The sequence below is a fragment of the Bicyclus anynana genome, chromosome 5 (assembly GCF_947172395.1).
Source record: "Bicyclus anynana chromosome 5, ilBicAnyn1.1, whole genome shotgun sequence".
Classification (NCBI taxonomy): Eukaryota; Metazoa; Arthropoda; class Insecta; order Lepidoptera; family Nymphalidae; genus Bicyclus; species Bicyclus anynana.
Window position 1 is genome coordinate 14,414,517 of NC_069087.1, and position 20,307 is coordinate 14,434,823.

The window sequence follows — 20,307 nt, forward strand, 5'->3', positions numbered from 1 at the left end:
TCATGCGCGACTGCGAGGTGTCGCACGTGCGCGCGCTGCTGCAGTTCATGTACGTGGGGCAGGTGAACATCGCGCAGGCGCAGCTCAGCGCGTTCCTGCGCACGGCCGACGCGCTGCAGATACGCGGCCTCACCGACTGCTCGCAACACAACGACAAAGTACGTTACGATTAGTAGGCCTGACATGTGACCCACGACATGTCTCACGTATAGAGAAAAGGGTTACCAATCTCTTGCTGTCTCCTTCGTCATAATGTAACGAGCATTTATCATTTTGTTTTCACGAGATATGTCGCGTGGGTTTTTTTTTTCAGGAGGAAAAAATTTCCTCATGGACATCTTGAACCGGATAGTGCCGGACTCCTACCGGCTAAAAAAAAGCCCCTCCTGACCCCAAGGCGTTGGTGTTCCTGCCAATTCGACCTACCAACAACACCCCTGTCTATGTATCACCGAGCTCTATTTCTTTCTCTTTCGTCCTTCTCTTTATTATTCCTTCCAGATAAAATCTTATAGCTTCCCATTTATCCTTCGTCTCTAGCATTGTCGCGTGGGTTGCGAGATGCAGTTTTCCGCGAAGTTAGAGGGGTACCGCATATAAACCTAGCTTTGGCTCTAAAGAAGTTTTACACGATTGAAGTAAAACTTCTTTAGAGCCTTCAACGTACGTTCAACTCACCCGATTATACTTTTCGTAACGCAGTAACCAGTTTAGTCCAAGTTAAGCGCGAGTATAGAAGATTTACTTAAGAATTCTAATGTTTGTTTAATATTTATTTATTGCTAGCTGACTTGCAGCTGTAGGCTTCCGATGCGCACCACAACATACATATTTCTACACGAGAAAAAGACTAATGTCGACCAATAGCACAAATATCGCTCTCTGAAACACAACAAAGGCGTTGTATTGTGTTGGGACTGGGACAACATCGCCGCTTTTAGTCTTTTCTCTTCACGAGATATATGGTTGACACGTGGTTTCTTTCCATATTTTAATCGAAGGTGAAAAATATGCTTTAGGACCTATAATATAAACTACTAAAAATCATGCGAGCCATTTCATAAGTGTCAACGTTGCCATACAAAATGTATGATACCGATTCTGTTCTGCGTCACGACAAGACACGTCAGACAAATATAATTCCGCCTTTAGGCTGCTCTCTCTTTGTTAATTGTAACTGTACCCCCCTATATATTAATTAACTCTTTGATTGTGCCGCGGCATACACTTTGCGGAACACTGATTCTAATGTATTGCCATACTGTTTCGGTGTGGTAAAACGATGGATGTCTTATCTAGTTATTATTTGTTTGCAGAAAGTGAATCGGAAGTCTCCACCTTCCCAACTCCGTAATTTGCTCAGCGCCAAGCCGTCACATTCTACCTCCTCATCCAAAGCCGCAAGCCAAAATGTGGAATCGACGTCCGCCGACGACCTCGACAAAAGTGCGAGTCGCCGCTCCGAGAGGAATTCTCCCGACGTCGCCAGAAACAATCTCAGCGAAGAAGCTTCCTTTCAAACTTCTAGTCAAATGAGGCCTAATAATGACGACTATAACCAAACTTGTAACTACCCCACTTTGAGGGTGAAAACTGATCTCGAAGCCACTGAAATTAATAATGATGAAAACGAAATCCTCATGGACCCGGGGGACTCCGAGGGCGTGGACCACAAGGACTTCAGCGCGACGGACCTGCTCGAGCCGAAGATGGAAGTGATGGAGCAAGAGGCCAGCGACGAGGAGCGCTCGAGCTTCCAGCAACTGTACTACCACGAGAACAACGCGCTGGCCAACCCCTTCGCGACCATCCAAGGTACGCCCCCCACCTCGCGACCCACCCCTGTGTATCACGACGGATCGTAACGTTCGCTCTTGCGCAGGTAACATCGATCTCATGGCCGGCATGAACGCGGAGCTGCGCGACGAGAACGCGGAAGGTAACTATGCCCTTGCTTGTCACGTCACTTCATTCACACGCACAAGTCGAGTCGGACAGCCGCGCCCCCGGCGAACCTCTTTTCGTAAACTCGGATAATATCGGCTTTTTGAAGAGTAAAGACACGATGAATAGCGCGCGGTCTCTGTACTCGAGTCAGGTGCTAGGCGCGCGGGTGTCGGGCCGACGTGCCGCCGCTCGCGCCTCCTGCCCGCCCTCCGCCCCTGCGGCCGCCCTCGGTGCTCGAGCAACTACCCCCTACTCAGACGACACTTTCTTAGCTTCATCATCCGACATACATGTGTATCAGATATCATACAGATCCATTTTATTTATCATAATATGCTCACTTGAGTTTGATTGATATCATGGTAAATATCGGAGATTGTCTACAATATGGGGGTTCAAATTATTACAAATAAAATTTTATTTTTGGATACTTTGTTGTGTTATGGATTGCGAAGAAAAAACAATTTAGTAACCAAACAATTAACAACAACAACAATATAACAATATATCAACAATATAATTTTTCAATATATTGTACAACAAAATCATCTAGTGTGGTTGCATATTGCACAGAGTCATTGCCATCATTCATGTATAGGTAGAGTAGTACGACGTGTGAGTGGGGCGGTAGGGCCGAGCGGCGGGCGGCGGGGCGAGGGGCGGGTGCGGGGCGCAGTGCGAACGTGGTGTTGTTGGCAGCGGGCGGCTTGGGCGGCATGGGCGGCTTGGGCGGCGCGGGCGGCGCAGTGGGCGTGCGGTGCGCGCAGTGCGGCCGCCGCTACTCCAACGCGTCCAACCTGCGCCAGCACGTGCGGCTCATCCACGAGGCGCAGCCGGTGGCGTGCGCCACGTGCGGCCGCTGCTTCAAGACGCCGCTGTACCTGCGCCGCCACACGCTGGCGCAGCACCCCGCGCACCCCCCGCGCCTCCAGCCGCCGCCGCCGCCGCTGCCGCTGCCGCTGCCCGCCATGCCCGCGCTCCCCGCGCTGCGGCCCGCGCCGCACTAGCGCTCACCCGCGCTCACCCGCGCGCCGCACCGCCCCGGTCGAACACACAGCCGCCCAAGCATACATTCCCAACTAGTTGATCATTTAGAGACACCATTTTTTTTTGGAGTGCGCAATTTTGTCATTTTGTACATATAACTACTAAATTTGTAATACGTTTTTTTTATTTTTTTACTAACTAAAAAAATAATCAAAGTTATCTTTTACCGAAGACTTCTTTAAAACAGATTTTTAGGGTCACCCTATTACCTGTTGATACTCAGAACGATCCGCTGTCGTGCGCTGTGGTGATGGCGTTTAAAATTAATATGTCCGTTATTTTGTTATTTTTTTAAGTCAAACATTAAAAAAATCATACAATTCATGAAATAAAAATACAGTCAGTCTGTTCTTTTACAGACTATTACTAAAAGTATTTTCCTTAAACAAGAAGCACCAAAAGAAATTTGCGCACTATAAAAGTATAAAAATTTTAAAAAGTCCTCAATGATCTTATGTGTATATAAAAATTTTATGCAAAGTCAACGTTTGTGTTTCTTTCTTTGGATTTTTAGCAAAAAGCTTCTTTCTGCTTTGTACTTCAAACACTTTTTTTGAGAAAAGAAATATATATTTTTTTGTAATACTGAGAATCGTTTACCGTTTTGCTAAAAAATCGAAAACAAAACTTTGACCTTGCATGAATTTTTTTTTGCAGACATTGGATACATGGGGAGTTTTCAGTTACATTCTAAGTTTCAAATCCAACGTTTATGCTTTTCAGCTTTTTGGGAATTTATGCAAAGGTTCTTTTTGACCGGGCCACAGCGATCACTTCGTATATCATACGTCGTGATCGTTGGCGATCGACGTGAACGAGCATCGAGAATGTGCGACGCTCACAAAGTCCTCCCAGGGTCGCTGGGGATACGTCGAGCTCAGATACAATAACTGCTATATTTATAAACATTGATTAAGATTTAAACCTCAATTTTCTTCAAAGTCAAGCGGACTTTACATTTACTTTGACATAAATCGCTGGGACTCGCTGGATGTAGGCGGCTCAAGGTCGTTATGTTTGGGAGTCCATACAAAAGGCCTGTCATGCAGTGGACGTTCTCAGCTGATATGATGAAAGTGAAGTGAAGTAGTAGTTAGAGGTTAGGTCCACTTACTTTGAAGAAATTTACGGCTTAAATCATACTCCATGTTTATGAATATGGATGTTTATGTATATGACGTCCCGAAGCCGAGCGGCCGTCGGAGTATTTGCCGTATCTGTTCGTTGGGTAACATCGTGATATGTGGCTTAACGTTACAAAGAAGACTGTCAGTAGATATATCTAGTCTGTGATCGGAGTGTCGCCGGGGGCCTATCTGCCGTCACACCTCTCCGCTTATTGCGTGCCTTTCAATATACCGAGTGCCAGAACGAGTCGCTGCGACGAGACCCCATTGACGGCTTTTTGTGACTCGCTCACCGTTAACGGTAGTTGTAAACTTTGCGGTTCCGTTATGGTCTAAGATCCGGCATTACAAATATACACTCATTTATCTGTTATTCACTAGTGCTATGATATAAATGATAGATAATGTTCACAGTGACACGTTGCAAATCAATTGTTAAATATTAATTAAATTGCGGCCAAAGATATTTTTCATACAAAATCTAGGAAACCATGAACTTGATCAAAGGTAACCTAATACAGTTAAATTAAGCAGAAAATAAGATTTCATTTGACATAATAGACGACTAAATAATTGATAAGGATATATAACTAATAATACTTAACTTTTATATCTGGCAAACCCACAGTTGCAGTGTGAAAGCAGGCCTTCAGCATCCTTTACTTTTTCAATTGTTTTGGGTATATTCTATTAACTAGTGTACGATTTAATTAACCAATGAGGGAAAGAGTTTAAAAAGAAATAAAAGAAATACTGTTCGGCCGCAATTTAAATAAGCAACCTATGTGCCATGTGACAATGTGAATATTTTCTATCACTTATGTCCAGCGCCGGACCGAGGTAAATTTTAGAATGGAGCGAGATCCAATTATGGCGCCTTTCGCGCACGTAAGTTCATCACATAAATTTCTTTTCGATCTTGTCTTTACCATTTCGGCGCCCCCTAGGATTTGGCGCCTGGAGCGACCGCTCCGTTCGCCGTATGGACGGTCCGGCCCTGCTTATGTCTTATCGTTAACCCAATGAAATAACAGATGAGGGTATATATTTCATATGCCGGATCTCGTACTATTACACGGAACACACAAAAACGTCACAACGGAGACGCGTCGAGTCACGCGCGAGGCGTGGGCTCTCGTCGAAGGGAACGCTTGAGTAGGTACCTTCGTTTCTGACAATAGACTGATCGTTGTTAAAGCATTTGTTGCTACCGGTGCTGGTTTATCATAGGTTATTTACAGGTTACATATTATACATACACTACATTATACAAGTTATGCGCAGCTCGGCCCGTTCCACCGCCCCGCTAAGCTATTAATAAATATTTTCTTAATAGAGTGTAATATTTTGTACTGCGAACGCGTTGGAATCGGTCGAACGCGTCCGTTTTTTGTGTCGAAATCGCGAGCCGCACAGGCCCGCGACCACAACAATAACAATAGCAATATTTTTATACACAATAGTTTTATCTTTACACAGATGTTATATTGTTGAGTGATAGGACGGCTCCCGGTCAATAGTTTGTACAAAACGTCACATGTTATGGTTCATATTTGATATCTTCAGATTTTCTTATCCAGTAAATACCTTATAATATAATATAATAATAGTTGTTAATGCTGTTATAATTTAACCGAAGCCTTGCCACGGTTCCCTAACAGAGACGCGACACGAAAAGGCAAAATTAGAAGATAAGTGAAGGTATATTTTACTTTAGTCTACGTTTTTGTGTCATTAATTTTGGTTCTGTCGACTGATTCGTATTTTATCTGTATTTTTTTTAAAAGATTGCCATTAAAACGCATCTAGTCATTAAAAAAATCTGCATTTAGGAAAGTTAGGAAAGTTAAAAAGAGTATGGTATGATTAGGGTTGTGAATTACAATATTAGTTTGTCGTTTGTATAAAAATAATAATTAAAACGTGTCAGAATAATATTAGATCTCATGTCATTTATTTAATACTCTCTTGATCTCTAAATTTTTATCTGCATTTATTTAAATTATGAAATATATGTATTGCAGAAGGAAAAAATACAAAGAAAGAAATATGCCTATGTAATCAACTTATTAGACATGTATTTTGGAGAGCACTTCGAAAATTTTACTTAAAATTAAATACATCACTAAGTTAAGGTGCAGTTTTCACTATAATCTTGCAAATTCAGTATGTATATTTAGGAAAAAAAAAATAATCTCATACTTTCTTGATCGAAATTAATATTAAACGTTATTTTAGAATTTTATCGGTATTGCTATAGCAACGTTAATCAAATATGACATTGCAACAAAACAATATAGTATTGAAACATTTACAGATCTTTACAAAAAAAATTAATCGGTTTCTAAAATCGAGGAATGTTTATAAAAAGTAACATTTCTTACACATTAGGTATAAGCTTTGCGTAAGATTTGCTCTTTGATCAATTATTATTTGGCTCTACTTTATAAAATCAGGTTTTAACATTCTATAGTATTTTTGTTGTTTATAACTTCAGTGCCATTAATATAGATTGTAGAACAATCACTGTTTTCAATAATTTACATTATCTGTACGCTGGGAGTAAGTTGCTCAATAAGTTACTCTAAAAACACAAATCAAAATCAGAATTCGTTTATTTTAAGTAGGCTTTTTTTTAACAAGCACTTTGGAACACAGTTGTTTTTTATCATTATTCACTATTATTATTATCATACATAAAGTAACTAGTTCTACTTCTTGTCTACTAATTAATTCTGGCATACATGTTCAAATTAAAGGCACCGATGAAGTGCTGATGATTAAGAATTGAGTTGAGGCAACTACGAAACCCTACATTGCAACCCTTCTTGGTCAGTTTTTTTTACCAAAAAAAAAGTAACACTAAACAACATACCAATAGACTATAGATAAGTAGATTATTGGAAACAGCTTATGTCAGTTTTTGCTTAGGTAGTTGACCAAATGAAGGCTCTTATTTTTCATTTATTTATTTCTTGGTCACAGTTACTAAATTAATTTCTTTAATACTGATTAGTAAGGGAGTCCAACGGTGGTTTGCAAATTGGCGTCCAGCGTCCAAAGCTTGATATTGACAGGATAGATGCGTTGGTCTTCACTTATATCAATATCGTAGATGAAATATCCAAGTTTGGCAAAATTTTGTTTACTCAGTTACAAATTGCGTATTGTATGCAGCCTGTAAACTTCTTTGTTTACCAAATCTTTGAAAGCGTCTAAATTCTGAACTCTGTTATTGATTACTTTAAATATAAAATTATTTAAATATGCTTTCCGTCTTCCTATTGGCTGATATACCAAATTTCATTCTTACCATTGGCTACAATACGCAATTTGAATTTGAGTTACACTTCAGCCAATAGCAGTTGCGATGGATTCGGCATTAAGCTTCTATGGTACTGTGATAAAGTATAATATTTAAGTTTCACTATTGATTATTATCATCCAATAATAATTTTCAACACTGTCGCAATAATTTAGTCAATTTAATTGCTAATTGCAATACTTGTTATATCACCGACTATGGTCCATGCAATAATGTGAATGTAGATACAAATAATACAATAAAATAATTATAATCATGTTCGTCTGTGCAAATGCTTTGTGCAGTGTATTATTTAAAAAAAAAAAAAAAAACCTTTAAATGTATGTACATACAATTAACGTAATTTTTTTACTAAATACGAGGACGAAAATAAAGTATTCCGAATACAATGGGACGTTTTAGTTCACTGTTATGTTAATACTAACACTTTTAGAGTTACACTGGACGATTACATGTAAGTATTTTATTTATACTCGCAAGGTTTCGCCACACAACGGACGGAACGGACGGCGTCGCGACGCTTCTGTGTCGTAATATACTAGTCAAAATAAACTATGTCAACATGTTCTACATTATATTCAATATTCCGGGAAGTCCCTTTGACTTTGTATTGAGTGGTAAGATGACATACTAAGGTGCGGTTGTGTGTATAAACTAAAGAAGCCACACAGTCACTTTTACTCACCAACGCAAACGCACACTGTCAAACGCTTGCCTGTACGTACCAGAACAGATTGACTATAACTAAGATATTGTGTTACAACTGTTCACGACACGCCAGTGTCGCGTCGCCGTCCTATCCCGTCCGCTGTGTGACGAAATCTTAAAAGAAGTATTATATTAGTTACACTCAGTTTATTAGACTCAGTTTTCGTCTGCGCGATATAAAGGTACGTGACGACGGGAGTTAGAAAGGTGCGGGTTGTAGCATTTTAGCTCTCAATAATAATGAAAGAAGAAAGAAACAAAAACGATTCTTTTAAAATCGTGCCACACGGCACAATACCTATCTATTATATTATCTGATGCTTCGACCACATGGGCTAGTCAAGAACAAAACTCTAATAGTAGAAGCATCAAATACCAGTGTCATGTTTGGTACAACCTTGATAAAGGTCTTTAGCCATGTGGCACGGTGATTCTCTTTCAACAAACGCTAACGCTTCGAAAACTAACAAAATGTATGCGAATGACAGATCCGATTTACAGCATGATCACGTGACCTGTCGATAGTGAATGTCATTCCCATACATTTTTAAATTTCCGACGCGTTAGCGTTTGTAGAAGAGAATCGACGTACCACATGGCTACAGGGCCAACTCAGCATTGTGCTGCATGACCCAAGCATAAATATGAATGCCCTGCCACCTGCTGCTCTGACGTCATACTCCCCTCGCCTGTACTGCGCGGGCGAAGACTCAATGTTGTGGTTTGCCTTTAGCCTGGTGTCCCACCATGAAATTAGAATACCCCTTTACCTTATAGGCGGTAAGAGGTATTCTAGTATAGTATGTATTTATTTTTCTTATTATAGGTCGGCAGTACAGTCAGTCTCGATCACAATTGGTTATAAAAATCGATCTAGATTGATAACTTAAAAAGTGCATTATGGACCTGATATTATATTGTTGCGTCCAGACTGACTGTACCGCCAGTTTTATTGATTATATTTTTATAATTCACAAATTATAAATGAGGGTATAAATCGTTCGCTTTTACATCTAATAATAGTTTCAATTGAGTCCTAAATTAATAACGATTATTGTTGATGACAATTGGATAAAGTAAATAATAGTATAAAAAACAATAAATAATTTAAAATAAATTAGACACAAAAAGACATGCGTTTCTACCTTCGTTTTTAATTTGATTGATTGATTTGATGTTGATAAACATTCTACATCGAGTGTGGCTTTAATATAGGTGTATCACGACTATCATGGTGGTGTCAGTGAGTGAGTGAGTGATCGTATTGTGTATACAGAAGATAATAAGTCGGTGGTGTCAGCAGGCGGCGGGCGGTGGGACGGTCGGCGCAGTCGGCCGGTGCCCGACGCGGTGTGGTTGGAGCAACACCGACGAGCTCTGCCCTTCGCGCTCAAGCGGGAGAACGAGCGAGGCGCGCCCGCACCCAGACTTGTGAGATATCGTGTTTATTATTTTTATACTTAGATTAGCGGACGCCCACGTGGAAATCAATGTAAACTTTCAAGCCCTATTTCACCCCCTTCTAATTTTATTTTCGCAATTTAAAGTATCCTATAATCTTCTCCGTATTGTGGTCTTAAACCGTTCCAAGTTTCATTTGAATTCATTAATTAGTTTCAGCGTGATGCTCGAATAACAAAAAAACACGGTCAGACAGACAAAAAGTCGAAAAAAAAACGCGGACGCCCGTGACTTCGAACGCATGGAATTAAGTTTTTCACAAATCCCTCGGTAACCATGGATTTTTCCGGGATAAAAAGTAGCCTATGTGTTAATCTAGAGTAAAATGTGTTAATCCAGCCAAATCCAGCGTCATTAGTAGCGGCGTTAAAGAGTAACAAACATCCAAACATCCATACAAACTTTCGCGTTTATAATAATTAGTGGGATAATTTGTGTGGTCGTGTCAGATAAAGCTGGGCGAGGGCGTCGAGATCCGCGAGGAGTTGCTCCGCGGCGTGAAGTGGGGCGACTACCGCAAGGTGACGCGCGGGCTGGCGGCGGCGCTGTTCTCGCCCATGGAGCTGGCCACGTGCTCGGTGACGGGGCAGCGCTGGTCGCGCGCGGGGCAGGAGTCGCGCCCCACCAAGCCGCCGCTGGACCGGCGCCGCGTGCACGCGCTCATCTCCTACGTCAGCAGGCACTTCCCCGACGTGGAGGTCAGCCGCATCAAGCAGGTGCTCGCGTACAAGTGCAAGGAGAACTGCGCCGCGCTGCGCATGCGGACCGCCAGGTGACATCTGCATCCCTTGTTGTTTTTGTTTTTTTTTCTTTCTGATTGTGTAAGTGGTGGCCTCGAATCATTCGAATCCGGTCCGGGGCATGCACCTCCAACTTTTCAGTTGTGTGCATTTTAAGGAATTAAAATATCACGTGTCGCAAACGAGGCTCAAGCTCAGCAGTAAACCGAATATGGGTTGATAATGGAAAAGGTGGTGTAAGTGTTGGTAACTATGGGCCTTCTCAAAGTCACTCAGCGGGCGATGGAATGAGTAAGGCTGCCTATCCACCAGAGCGGTGCGAGTAAGCGTAGAAACGGACTAATGCGGAGCGGAGTTGCGTACTGTGTCTGTCCACCGTGAGCGAGCGGAGCGAAGTGAGAAAGGAATGCGGAGCTGAGTTGCAGATGTGATTCCCTGCTCCGTTTCCCCGCACCGCTTACCGGTTTTATATGAATTTTTAAACTAGCTCGCAAGTCCCTGTCTACTTGAGAAGAACGGAGATTTTGTGCAATCTTATTGGTTGATATTTCTCCGTTTCTCGGCTCTGCTGCCTCGCTCTGCGGACAGCAAGCCTTATGCCTGGAGTTTCTTTAGAGACCAAATTCACTGACATAGCTCAGCGTATCGCGATAATACTGGACAGGACAATTAGTTTGTAGAGCCTATGGACGTTGGGTCCCAAGGTGTGTGCGTGCGTACGCATACATACATATAGGAATCACATGCACGCAGTACGTACACGTGCTCACGTGCACACATAATTATGTTCACACGCAGGAGTACGCAAACGCACACACACAAGCAACAGCGTGTGTACATTGTACACGAACACGTTTACGATTTCAGTGCCTTTCTCGAGAGCCATTCATTTATGTATACATATACTAATATTATAAAGAGGAAAGATTTGTTTGTTTGTTTGCATTGAATAGGCTCAGAAATTACTAAACCGATTTGAAAAATTCTTTCACTGTTGTGAAGCTACAGTATACGCGAATGTTATAGGATATATTTTATCCCCGTATTCCTACGGGAACAGGATCCACGCAGGTGAAACCGCGCGGCGTCTGCAGTCAATCAATAAAATGAAATCATGGAATATGTGAAAATATATTTTACCAATGTTAATAAACAAAATCTTGTTGATTTCTAAAAACAACCACAGTAACATTTTAGAAGCAATGGTAGAAATTTTCACGGTGCACAATAGTTTAATACGGCAATTCTATAAAAAGTGACCGACTTTGTGATGTAAGTCGTTTAAACATACAATACATTTTACACGCTATGACATTGTTGAACTGATTTAATTTAGTTACATACACCAATAAATGATTACTTTCCTAATTGATTGATTGATTGATTGATTGATTGAATGGGTACTTTTTAAATTAAATGTCAACCCAGCGATCGTGACGTGTTCGGATTGACAGGTAGGTATTTTTTATTTATGTCGTTATTAAATACGGTATGGTACGGCAAGACGGCAACGGTATTTTTAAACAAAATAACAATGGTTATGTGGCTATTAGCTGACATTTGTCTATTTCTCGTCACGAGGCATGTGAGGCATTCAAAACAGTAGGCATTACAGTCAGCCGATTTTCAGTAGGTACTTCACGTAAATGACTATACATTTGTTCACTTAAACCGAAATCCCACATAATTTATCCAATGTCTATCCATTATCTATACTAATATTATAAAGAGGAAATATTTGTTTTTTTGTTTGTTTGCATATAATGAATAGGCTCCGAAACTACTGAAACGATTTGAAAAATTCTAGGCTATAAGGCTATATTATATTTTTAAAAAATGTAGTGATTGCTGTATTCCTAGGTTATTAACCCGTACTAGATCTGTGTCGATCGCGATTGATCGAATCACTGACACCCGAACACTTATGCGTGAGCGATCGGGTCGCGAACATCTAAAATACCCGATCTTGTGTGTACCGTTCGCAAGCGTGTGAATTTGCTTGAGCTTATTTTTAATATAGCTAAGGAGTTCCTTGTAGTGGACACATAAATGTCGCAGTGGCTTATAGACGATGCCACAGGCACGGTATATAAGACAATGTAAATATTATGCTACTATGATACGTTTCTATCAAGCGCCTTGTACCGGCGCACTGGAGGCAGTAATACAATTTGAAGCAGGCTTTCCAACTGTTTCAGCGAGTCCAGCAACTACCTGCTGAGCGCGGCGGCGCGGCCCGCGGACGACGCGCCGCACCCGCCGCACCCGCCGCTCGCGCACTCCGCGCCGCCGCCGCCCGTCCCCGCGCGCTCGTCGTACTCGCACTAGTGAGTGTCCAACTGTTGCAGCGAGTCCAGCCACTACCTGCTGAGCGCGGCGGCGCGGCCCGCGGACGACGCGCCGCACCCGCCGCACCCGCCGCTCGCGCACTCCGCGCCGCCGCCGCCCGTCCCCGCGCGCTCGTCGTACTCGCACTAGTGAGTGTCCAACTGTTGCAGCGAGTCCAGCCACTACCTGCTGGGCGCGGCGGCGGCACAGTCACCGTCACCGACTTTATCAGCCTACAAGTCCAGGTCCCCCTGTACGTCTCTAGAAGAGAGGAAATATTGACCTCAGGTCACTCTGTGCCAAGGCGTGTTGAATGGCTTAGGGCAATAATGTTCTCAGCGACTTGCAATGCATCTGCTTAAACTTCCCCACTTCGGGCTAAGCAAAAGAAAAGCTCAATATTGCACAGCCTGACCCATGATCTCGTCATCCAAAGGCACATAGGCTAGCCAATGTTTCGATTTCACGTGTCTGAAATACGGCTTGAAATCAGAAGCGGATTTAAAGAGCAAAACTCTAAACTGTCTGGTCTGTCAGGTCCAACAATTCCCATTATGAATGTTACCAATAAACCCTCGAGTGGCAAAGAATAACCTTGAGCGAAATCCCGGACTTGTGACCGTTGGAAGTAGGGGTAAAGACGTCTTTTAAAACTAAGTAACACTCCCCTTCACCACTCAAGACATTCTCCCCGCCTATCCCAAAATAAGCCATGAAGCATTATGCAACAAAAGGTGGGGACAGATCGAACGTCATGATGATAAGAGTGAACTAGTCGCCTATCCTATATCGCCAGCACTTGGCCTCCCCACCTAACTCATAGAACATTTCGTACTATCTCGGCTCGTGACGACACGAGTTGACCGATCTAATGACCTCGCGCCGACACACGTATGTCTACTCAACTCATGTTCATTTTCTCATACTTATAATGGGAAATATGCATGTGATCCAATTAGTCTGTCAAATATGACTATAGTTAACCATAAAAAAATTAGTTTATTTACATATTTTTTTTTCTTTGTTTTATCTGAACAATTTTTGTCCTGATTAAAACAAAGTCAAACATAATTGCAGTCATGTAGGTATGTTAATTAAAACCACGTGACGCCATGAATTATCGCCCATAAAAATATAATAAAACACAAGATAACCCACAGTAATGGCGGACTGTTTATGTTCAGATATAAATTCATTGTAACACTTATCAAAATTTAAAAAAAAACGGTGGTCAAGCATAGTAGATCAATGTGGTCAAGTCTTTAAAAACATACACAATTTCAATAAAAAACAAAAGATATGTTTTATAGTTTACGTTTGCTGATACTCTGCATACGCAAGTGTCGAAAAAGCCTGAACGTTTTTTATAAATTGTTGCCAAACTATTGAAAGTCACATGAACATAACAATAAACTTTTAAACCTTTTTACCTATAAACATAGAAACTCGATGACTTGTCTATTGCATTCTGAGAAATGAAGTTGCACGAACGTGACCCTATTATAAATCTAAACACTTAACTGTAACATTTTGTATTTTTGTACAAACTTAATTTATTTACTGTTTCTATTTAAAAAGTAACATTGCTATTTTCGGTAGATATACTTCAAACATCGTTTACTTTTATAAACTTTCTGTTTAAATGGGAAGTGTAAGGTCCCCTATTAGTAATCTAATTACTTTGACTAATTGTTCCACTTCCAATTGAATAGGAATGACCGTAAATATGACCCTTTACATCCATACTTTTACAAAATTACTTTAGGTTAGATTAGCATACTCTTAATTTCGCCGCCTTAAAGTCGCGACCTCGTCCGCGCGGAATTCAGTTTTCAGTTCACAAATCCCGCGGAAACCATGGATTTTTCCGAAATGTAAAGTAGCCTATGTGTTAATCCAGAGTAAAATTTATCTTCGTTTTAAATTTTAGCCAAATCGATTCAGTCATTGTGGCGTTAAAGAGAAACAAACATACAAACTTTCGCGTTCATAATATTGGTAAGTTTTTAAAAGTGTCATCATCCCTATTCACCAACGTTCAAGACTACAATGTCTGTAGAACTGAAACTTGTTACATAAGTTTATGCTACACTGAATATGGTTGATCTTTGATCAGGAATTTGATATGGTGTACATTTAATAGTTGCGAAATTTAAATGTACATCTGATCTTGAAAATTTTGATGTGGTCTCCGTAACTCTTGTTTGATCATTAAAAGACTGAACTAACAAGAGACTGCTAACGATTGCAATGTGTCAATGTGAATGTTTTCTATCGTTTATTTGTTGTCCCAAATAAACAGTAGATGAGGGTGTGTATTCCTTATGTTGGATTTTAGACCTGCACGACTCGGTACCGTCCAAACGTCACCTTAATAACTCCACGGAAGATCAGCGTGGTGTACATCACGGACGCAGCAATATGCTGAGTGGGGAGACCCTTTTAGGATCACAACATGCTCTCTCTCTCCGCCTCGTGTTCCTCATTACTGAGGGTTGTGACCTCTGTCACACATTCACGACTTTTCCGAACGATGTCACGCCATGCGGCGCGGCTTTTCGCGACTTGTAGAGCTTCGTGTACTTTTGTATCGAGTGTGGTGCGGATTTGATCTGACCAACGCAATTCACAACACGCTAGTTGTACAGAATTTTAATCATTGTTTTTATTTCTGTAAATGTGTATTCTGAATAAACTTTTCTTTGTTCGTAACGTGGCTTGTTTGTCCGCAGCGAGGCGGCGAAGGGCGGCGGAGGCGGCGCGCCGGGGGGCGGCGGCGGCGCGGGCGACGGGGCGGGCGCCGAGGACGGCGAGGCGCCGCACTGATGCGCGCACACATTTCCGCAATCTTGTTATTTTTTACCAAAAAGAAAGTACCGACGCCCGCCGCCGCCGCGCGCCGTCGGCGGGACAGAGATTTATTTAGCGGCGGCGGCTCGCGGGCCGAAAGATTCGTATTTATTTAGGTGATATTTTTGTATTGGCTACGATAAGGTTGAATCGTCGCGGGCCGCGGAACGCGTTCGAAGCTCTAGCAATAATTTATCAGGTTCCTAAGACATGTTTTGTAGTTAGGTTCTATTTGCACGAATTTTCGCGAAACACTGCCGCTTTTACTTCTACGAATCCCTATTTCCTTCTATATTAGTGAAATCGCTTCCTTCGTTACGTTTGTTACGATGATAGTCATTCTCCTTCGTTACGTTTTAAAATTTGTATATGAGGCATTTAAGTGCTGTTCGAGGGACCGTTGCAATCGCACGTGGATATATCAAAATGGCATAATTTTTAGAGCTAAAGTAGAGAATATTATATTAGTCATTTCGTTTTATAGATATAATGTAAAAGAGAATTTATTTTGGAGTGCGTCGAGTCGGTATAATGAAAAGTCTTCGGTGAGCTGTGATCGTGATGGTTATAAAGGAGTCATATTTTTAAATATTTTTAAGAGTTATAGTAATTGTAGCTTGTGTACAGACAGACGGGGTCTGTGGGAACATGTCAATTGTGGCGACGCCGCAGGTGGCTGCGGGCACATCTGCGCAGGGACGTATGTATCATATCATCTAAGCAATAACTATTATTTGATATAAAAAAAGTAATAAAGAATTTTTAATTTTTAAATACTATTTTAACCGTGTTGTTATAAAAGTAGTTAGTAAATAACTGAATTCTCTAAAGTCCATGATCATTTATACTGTTCTTTTGAACGATGATCTAATCCTCATAATAATTACTCGTCACATATGAAACTTCATATCAATGTTATTTTACGAAAATTTGTACTATTTTAGTCGTGTTTATCTTATTATATAGGGACGAGCAGATATTCACAACCGGCGACTCAAACCCGACCTGTTTTTGATAATACTCGCTTATATTTGAGAAGATTTGTAAGTAAGATGGCCGCGTAGTAACCAATTAGGGGTTGAGTGCAAGAATCCTTCATTCTACAAGACTGGTCTAATCCAAGAAGTCTTGGCTTAAATGATGTTTACTCACTTCTGGAAAAAGGCTTTTGCTAAGTTGGAGGAAAAAGGGGAATATTGGCCGTTTCAAATGGTTACTATTCTTTATCAAAAAAAAAGTTACCCCTAATAAGTTAGCACGTTACCATTTTGCACCATCGTCAAGCGAATTAACTTGTTAAGTAGAAAACTATTTGGTAACAAATCTAATCTCTCATTTTAGTCTCGAACGGAACAAATACTCACGATATCTGCTTGTCGCCCGGTCGTGCACGTGGGTGCGTAGCGCTGTTATCACATAAGTTGCAGTTACCAGAGCGGTGTTCCTTAACATACCGAGTTAATGTGTTACGATGCCAACTGGATGTCTTTAATGCTCAATTTTTGCCAAATTTTACTTGCCGAAAGTCTTGTCTATATAATTTGTTGTGTAACGCTTTATCTAAACGCCATTCCGCCCTATTCTCCTCGTGATCTCAGAGGACAGATGGCTCGACAGATTTTGCTCAATGATAAGCGTTATTATTCCTTCGGATTCTGTTCGTGCGTCCGCTTAGAGGTTGAGGGATCGGCCCGATCAAATTTATATATCATTAGAAAATTTTTTAAATAAAAAAAAAAATTTAAAAAGTAATTGTAATATTTAGAGTGAAAAAGAGGTTTATCGAGAATTGTTAAGTATAAATACTTATTGTGACGTATGCTCGAGATGCAATATGTTAATTTAGTGCCAAATGATAAGTTAACTCGTAGCAATATTGTCGTAACCTAATGCTCTTGTAATTTCTCGCGTAGTGTTAATGACCTATGAGGTTAAAAGGTTTCTTTTACAAGACTATAATAATATATTTATACAGGGAAAGAGTTAGGGATGTACGGTTCGGATATAAGAATGTTGTTGCGGTAATAATACTCATTGTGGCAGGGTGTAAAAATAAAGGGACGTGTTGGCGCCAGCGGGCCTTTTGTACCTGGAACAGATGCAACCAACGTTTCTTTGTGTTTGAAGTTCGATGTACCTACCGGTTATGATCATAGTAAGAATCTTAGGTATATGTGATGGAGTTTTGTGTTACCTCATTCAATTAACACATATCACAAGTTTTATTTTAATTTTCTTGATAATTATCATCATTTATATGAGTATAGAAAGATGTACACTTATTAAATAAACATGGGGAATTTGGTGTATAAGCTAAATGAATTTAAATGTTACGTTTAGGAATGTAGCTGGTCCACGCTATAGGTATACCTATATGTTTTTTTTATTTATACAATTATGATGTATTTTCTTTGAAAGGATTTATATTTGCCTTAAAACGGTTTTATATCTAGAATCTATTTTCTAAAAGACTGGAACATTGGTTGGATCTTTTCAGCTTTCAGGTTCGAGTTGTTATTTAAGTTATCACACGCTAATCACAATCGCCAAACACGCCACCGACAGGGTAGTTTTATTAATTAGTGTTCTCTTTGCTTCCACTTGATTATTTTTACACTCTGTTTTAAAAAAGCACTGAATGAGCAATGGAACAGAGAATTTATTTACTCCAATAAGTCTTTTTTTTATTATTAATTATTTATAATTATAATATTTTTTTTTATACTAAACATATACATTATTTTGCATTTTATGATTGTAAATGGCAGCTGTCCATGTTTTGCGGTGAATGATAAAATCACTCACTGTTTTATTAGTGTTTCATAAATTAATTAGAAACGAAACATCGAACATGACACAATGGGCACAAATATTAGAAAAAAAAAAATCTATGGCTTACTTTTGCTTGCAATACGTAATATTTAGAATGTGATCGTTCCGAGTTTATCGGGATATACTCGTATGTGGAGCCCTTGTTAACAAATCTATATATATTTATTAGATATATTTTCACTGAGCAATACAACTTTTAAAATTATCTATATATTTAAGAAGAACAACATCGATGCCACTGTTCCGCGGGGAACAGTGTTGTGCCAAAATTAAGTGCTAGTCTTTAAAAAAAAATGTTGTTATCATTTTCAGATTTTTATTTAGTCCAGAATGTGTTTGTTCCTGTGCTGTGAAAGTAATATTTTCCGACAAATCAACACTCGCGTGTGATGGACGATTGGATAATATAGTTGTTTTTTTTTTCAATTAGTTTTTAGGACATAATTATGTAGTTCACGTTATACCTATTATACACTAATCTACTACAATTTATATTACGTGAAAGTTGGGAAGCAACTATATTGTCTGATAGGGGGCGTATAGGTCGACAACATCACAGGGTTTGTCGTTATAAAAATTATTTAATTATTATTATAAGAAATAATAATGAAATATTGTTGCGTAAACGCGCAAAAGTGAAACTTCTTTAGTTCATTTTCATATACCTTTATTAATGCTGAAATTAAGGGCAAGTCGACATGGCATGGGGTTACCAGTTTACCTGTTTCTGGGTTAGTGACATTTTTTAAATATTTTTTTAGATTTTTAGCATGCAAGTGCATGTTACCATATTTTTATTTTTTCATGCTATTATATGAATTTACATTTTATTTTAAATAAATTTTGTTATGGAATTATTTTGACGTGCAAATATTATTATAGCTGTAGTAAAAATACACGCAATATTAAATACAGAGACAAATATTTATACAACTAAATACGGTGTAGAGATATTTAAACGAATATTTTGATTTTATCTACTCTTTGTCTGAGGAAGTTTCACTTGAGGATATAATATAATATGTTAGAAGTTGTGAGGTGATTTGTATATTACTTGGGTTCTAATTCTATTTACTGTGGTCCATAATATCGTATAGTCAGTTGTCGTCCTATAGTGAAATTGTGATTCGAGTCATAAATGTAATTATAATATGATGAGTTGTGTTGATTTGTTGCTATATTTATAGTATTTATATTGATGATAATGCACACGATAATTTAGCTTTGAGCTCGTGCAATATTATTCCAAATTGTTTATAGGGAAAAAACTGTTATGATAATTTCTAAATTGTTATATAAATATTTTTGTAATTATAAAAGACATAGGCAACTTGAATTCTATTTTTGTTGTGCATTTATTCTCAAATTTTATCATTACATCTCCCACAAACCCATTGTGGACTGTAATGTCTGCGCCTGTGGAACTTATTGTTAAGCTGCGGTAGACGGTTTGTTTTATATATCGCCGATATTATGAGTCAATCCTAGTAATGTTAATTCTCCTTAATTTAGAATAATTTTACAGTAAACCAATTACATTTGCTCAACCAATATGCGACACTAACTGCAATATAGACAGAAGTAATTTTTGTATTGTCCTTTTTATATCGTTATTTATATAATAATTCAGTTTAATTAATTTGTGAGTTGTGGCAGCGCATGTTATAGTCTTACGTTTATTCTAAATAGAGGCCAAATGTTGACTTGCTTATGTGAGACTGTTTTGCCAAGAATCAGAAAGTATATTACCTACATTGTTTTAAAATAAATGCTTTTATATAAAATAAGAGTATTTTATTTATCTATTCCCGCTTTCTTTGTTTTTTAAATTTTAATCCCTTTGAGACAAAACGCTGTGTTGTTTGAAGGTCAAAAAATATATTACTTCAAGTTTTAGGTGGACGTAGTAGTTTAAACAAATTAAACGATTTTAAGGTCTTTA

At 39.5% G+C, this 20,307-nt stretch overlaps 1 protein-coding gene across 6 annotated transcripts; it reads left to right on the forward strand.

Annotated features, from left to right (window-relative positions):
- Positions 1–2: 2 nt before the first annotated feature.
- LOC112052136 (uncharacterized) lies at positions 3–20,152 on the forward strand. 6 transcript variants are annotated; one of them, XM_052881447.1, is made up of 7 exons: positions 3–158; positions 1,317–1,815; positions 1,883–1,939; positions 9,431–9,585; positions 10,065–10,387; positions 12,536–12,832; positions 15,416–20,152. In XM_052881447.1, exons 1-6 carry the CDS (start codon positions 3–5, stop codon positions 12,681–12,683), a joined length of 1,338 nt encoding a protein of 445 aa, XP_052737407.1. In that variant the 3' UTR covers positions 12,684–12,832; positions 15,416–20,152. The 6 variants fall into 6 exon arrangements, with proteins under 6 accessions (XP_052737407.1, XP_052737408.1, XP_052737409.1 ...); XM_052881448.1 differs by having other exon boundaries at positions 12,554–12,832; XM_052881449.1 differs by having other exon boundaries at positions 9,455–9,585.
- Positions 20,153–20,307: the final 155 nt, after the last annotated feature.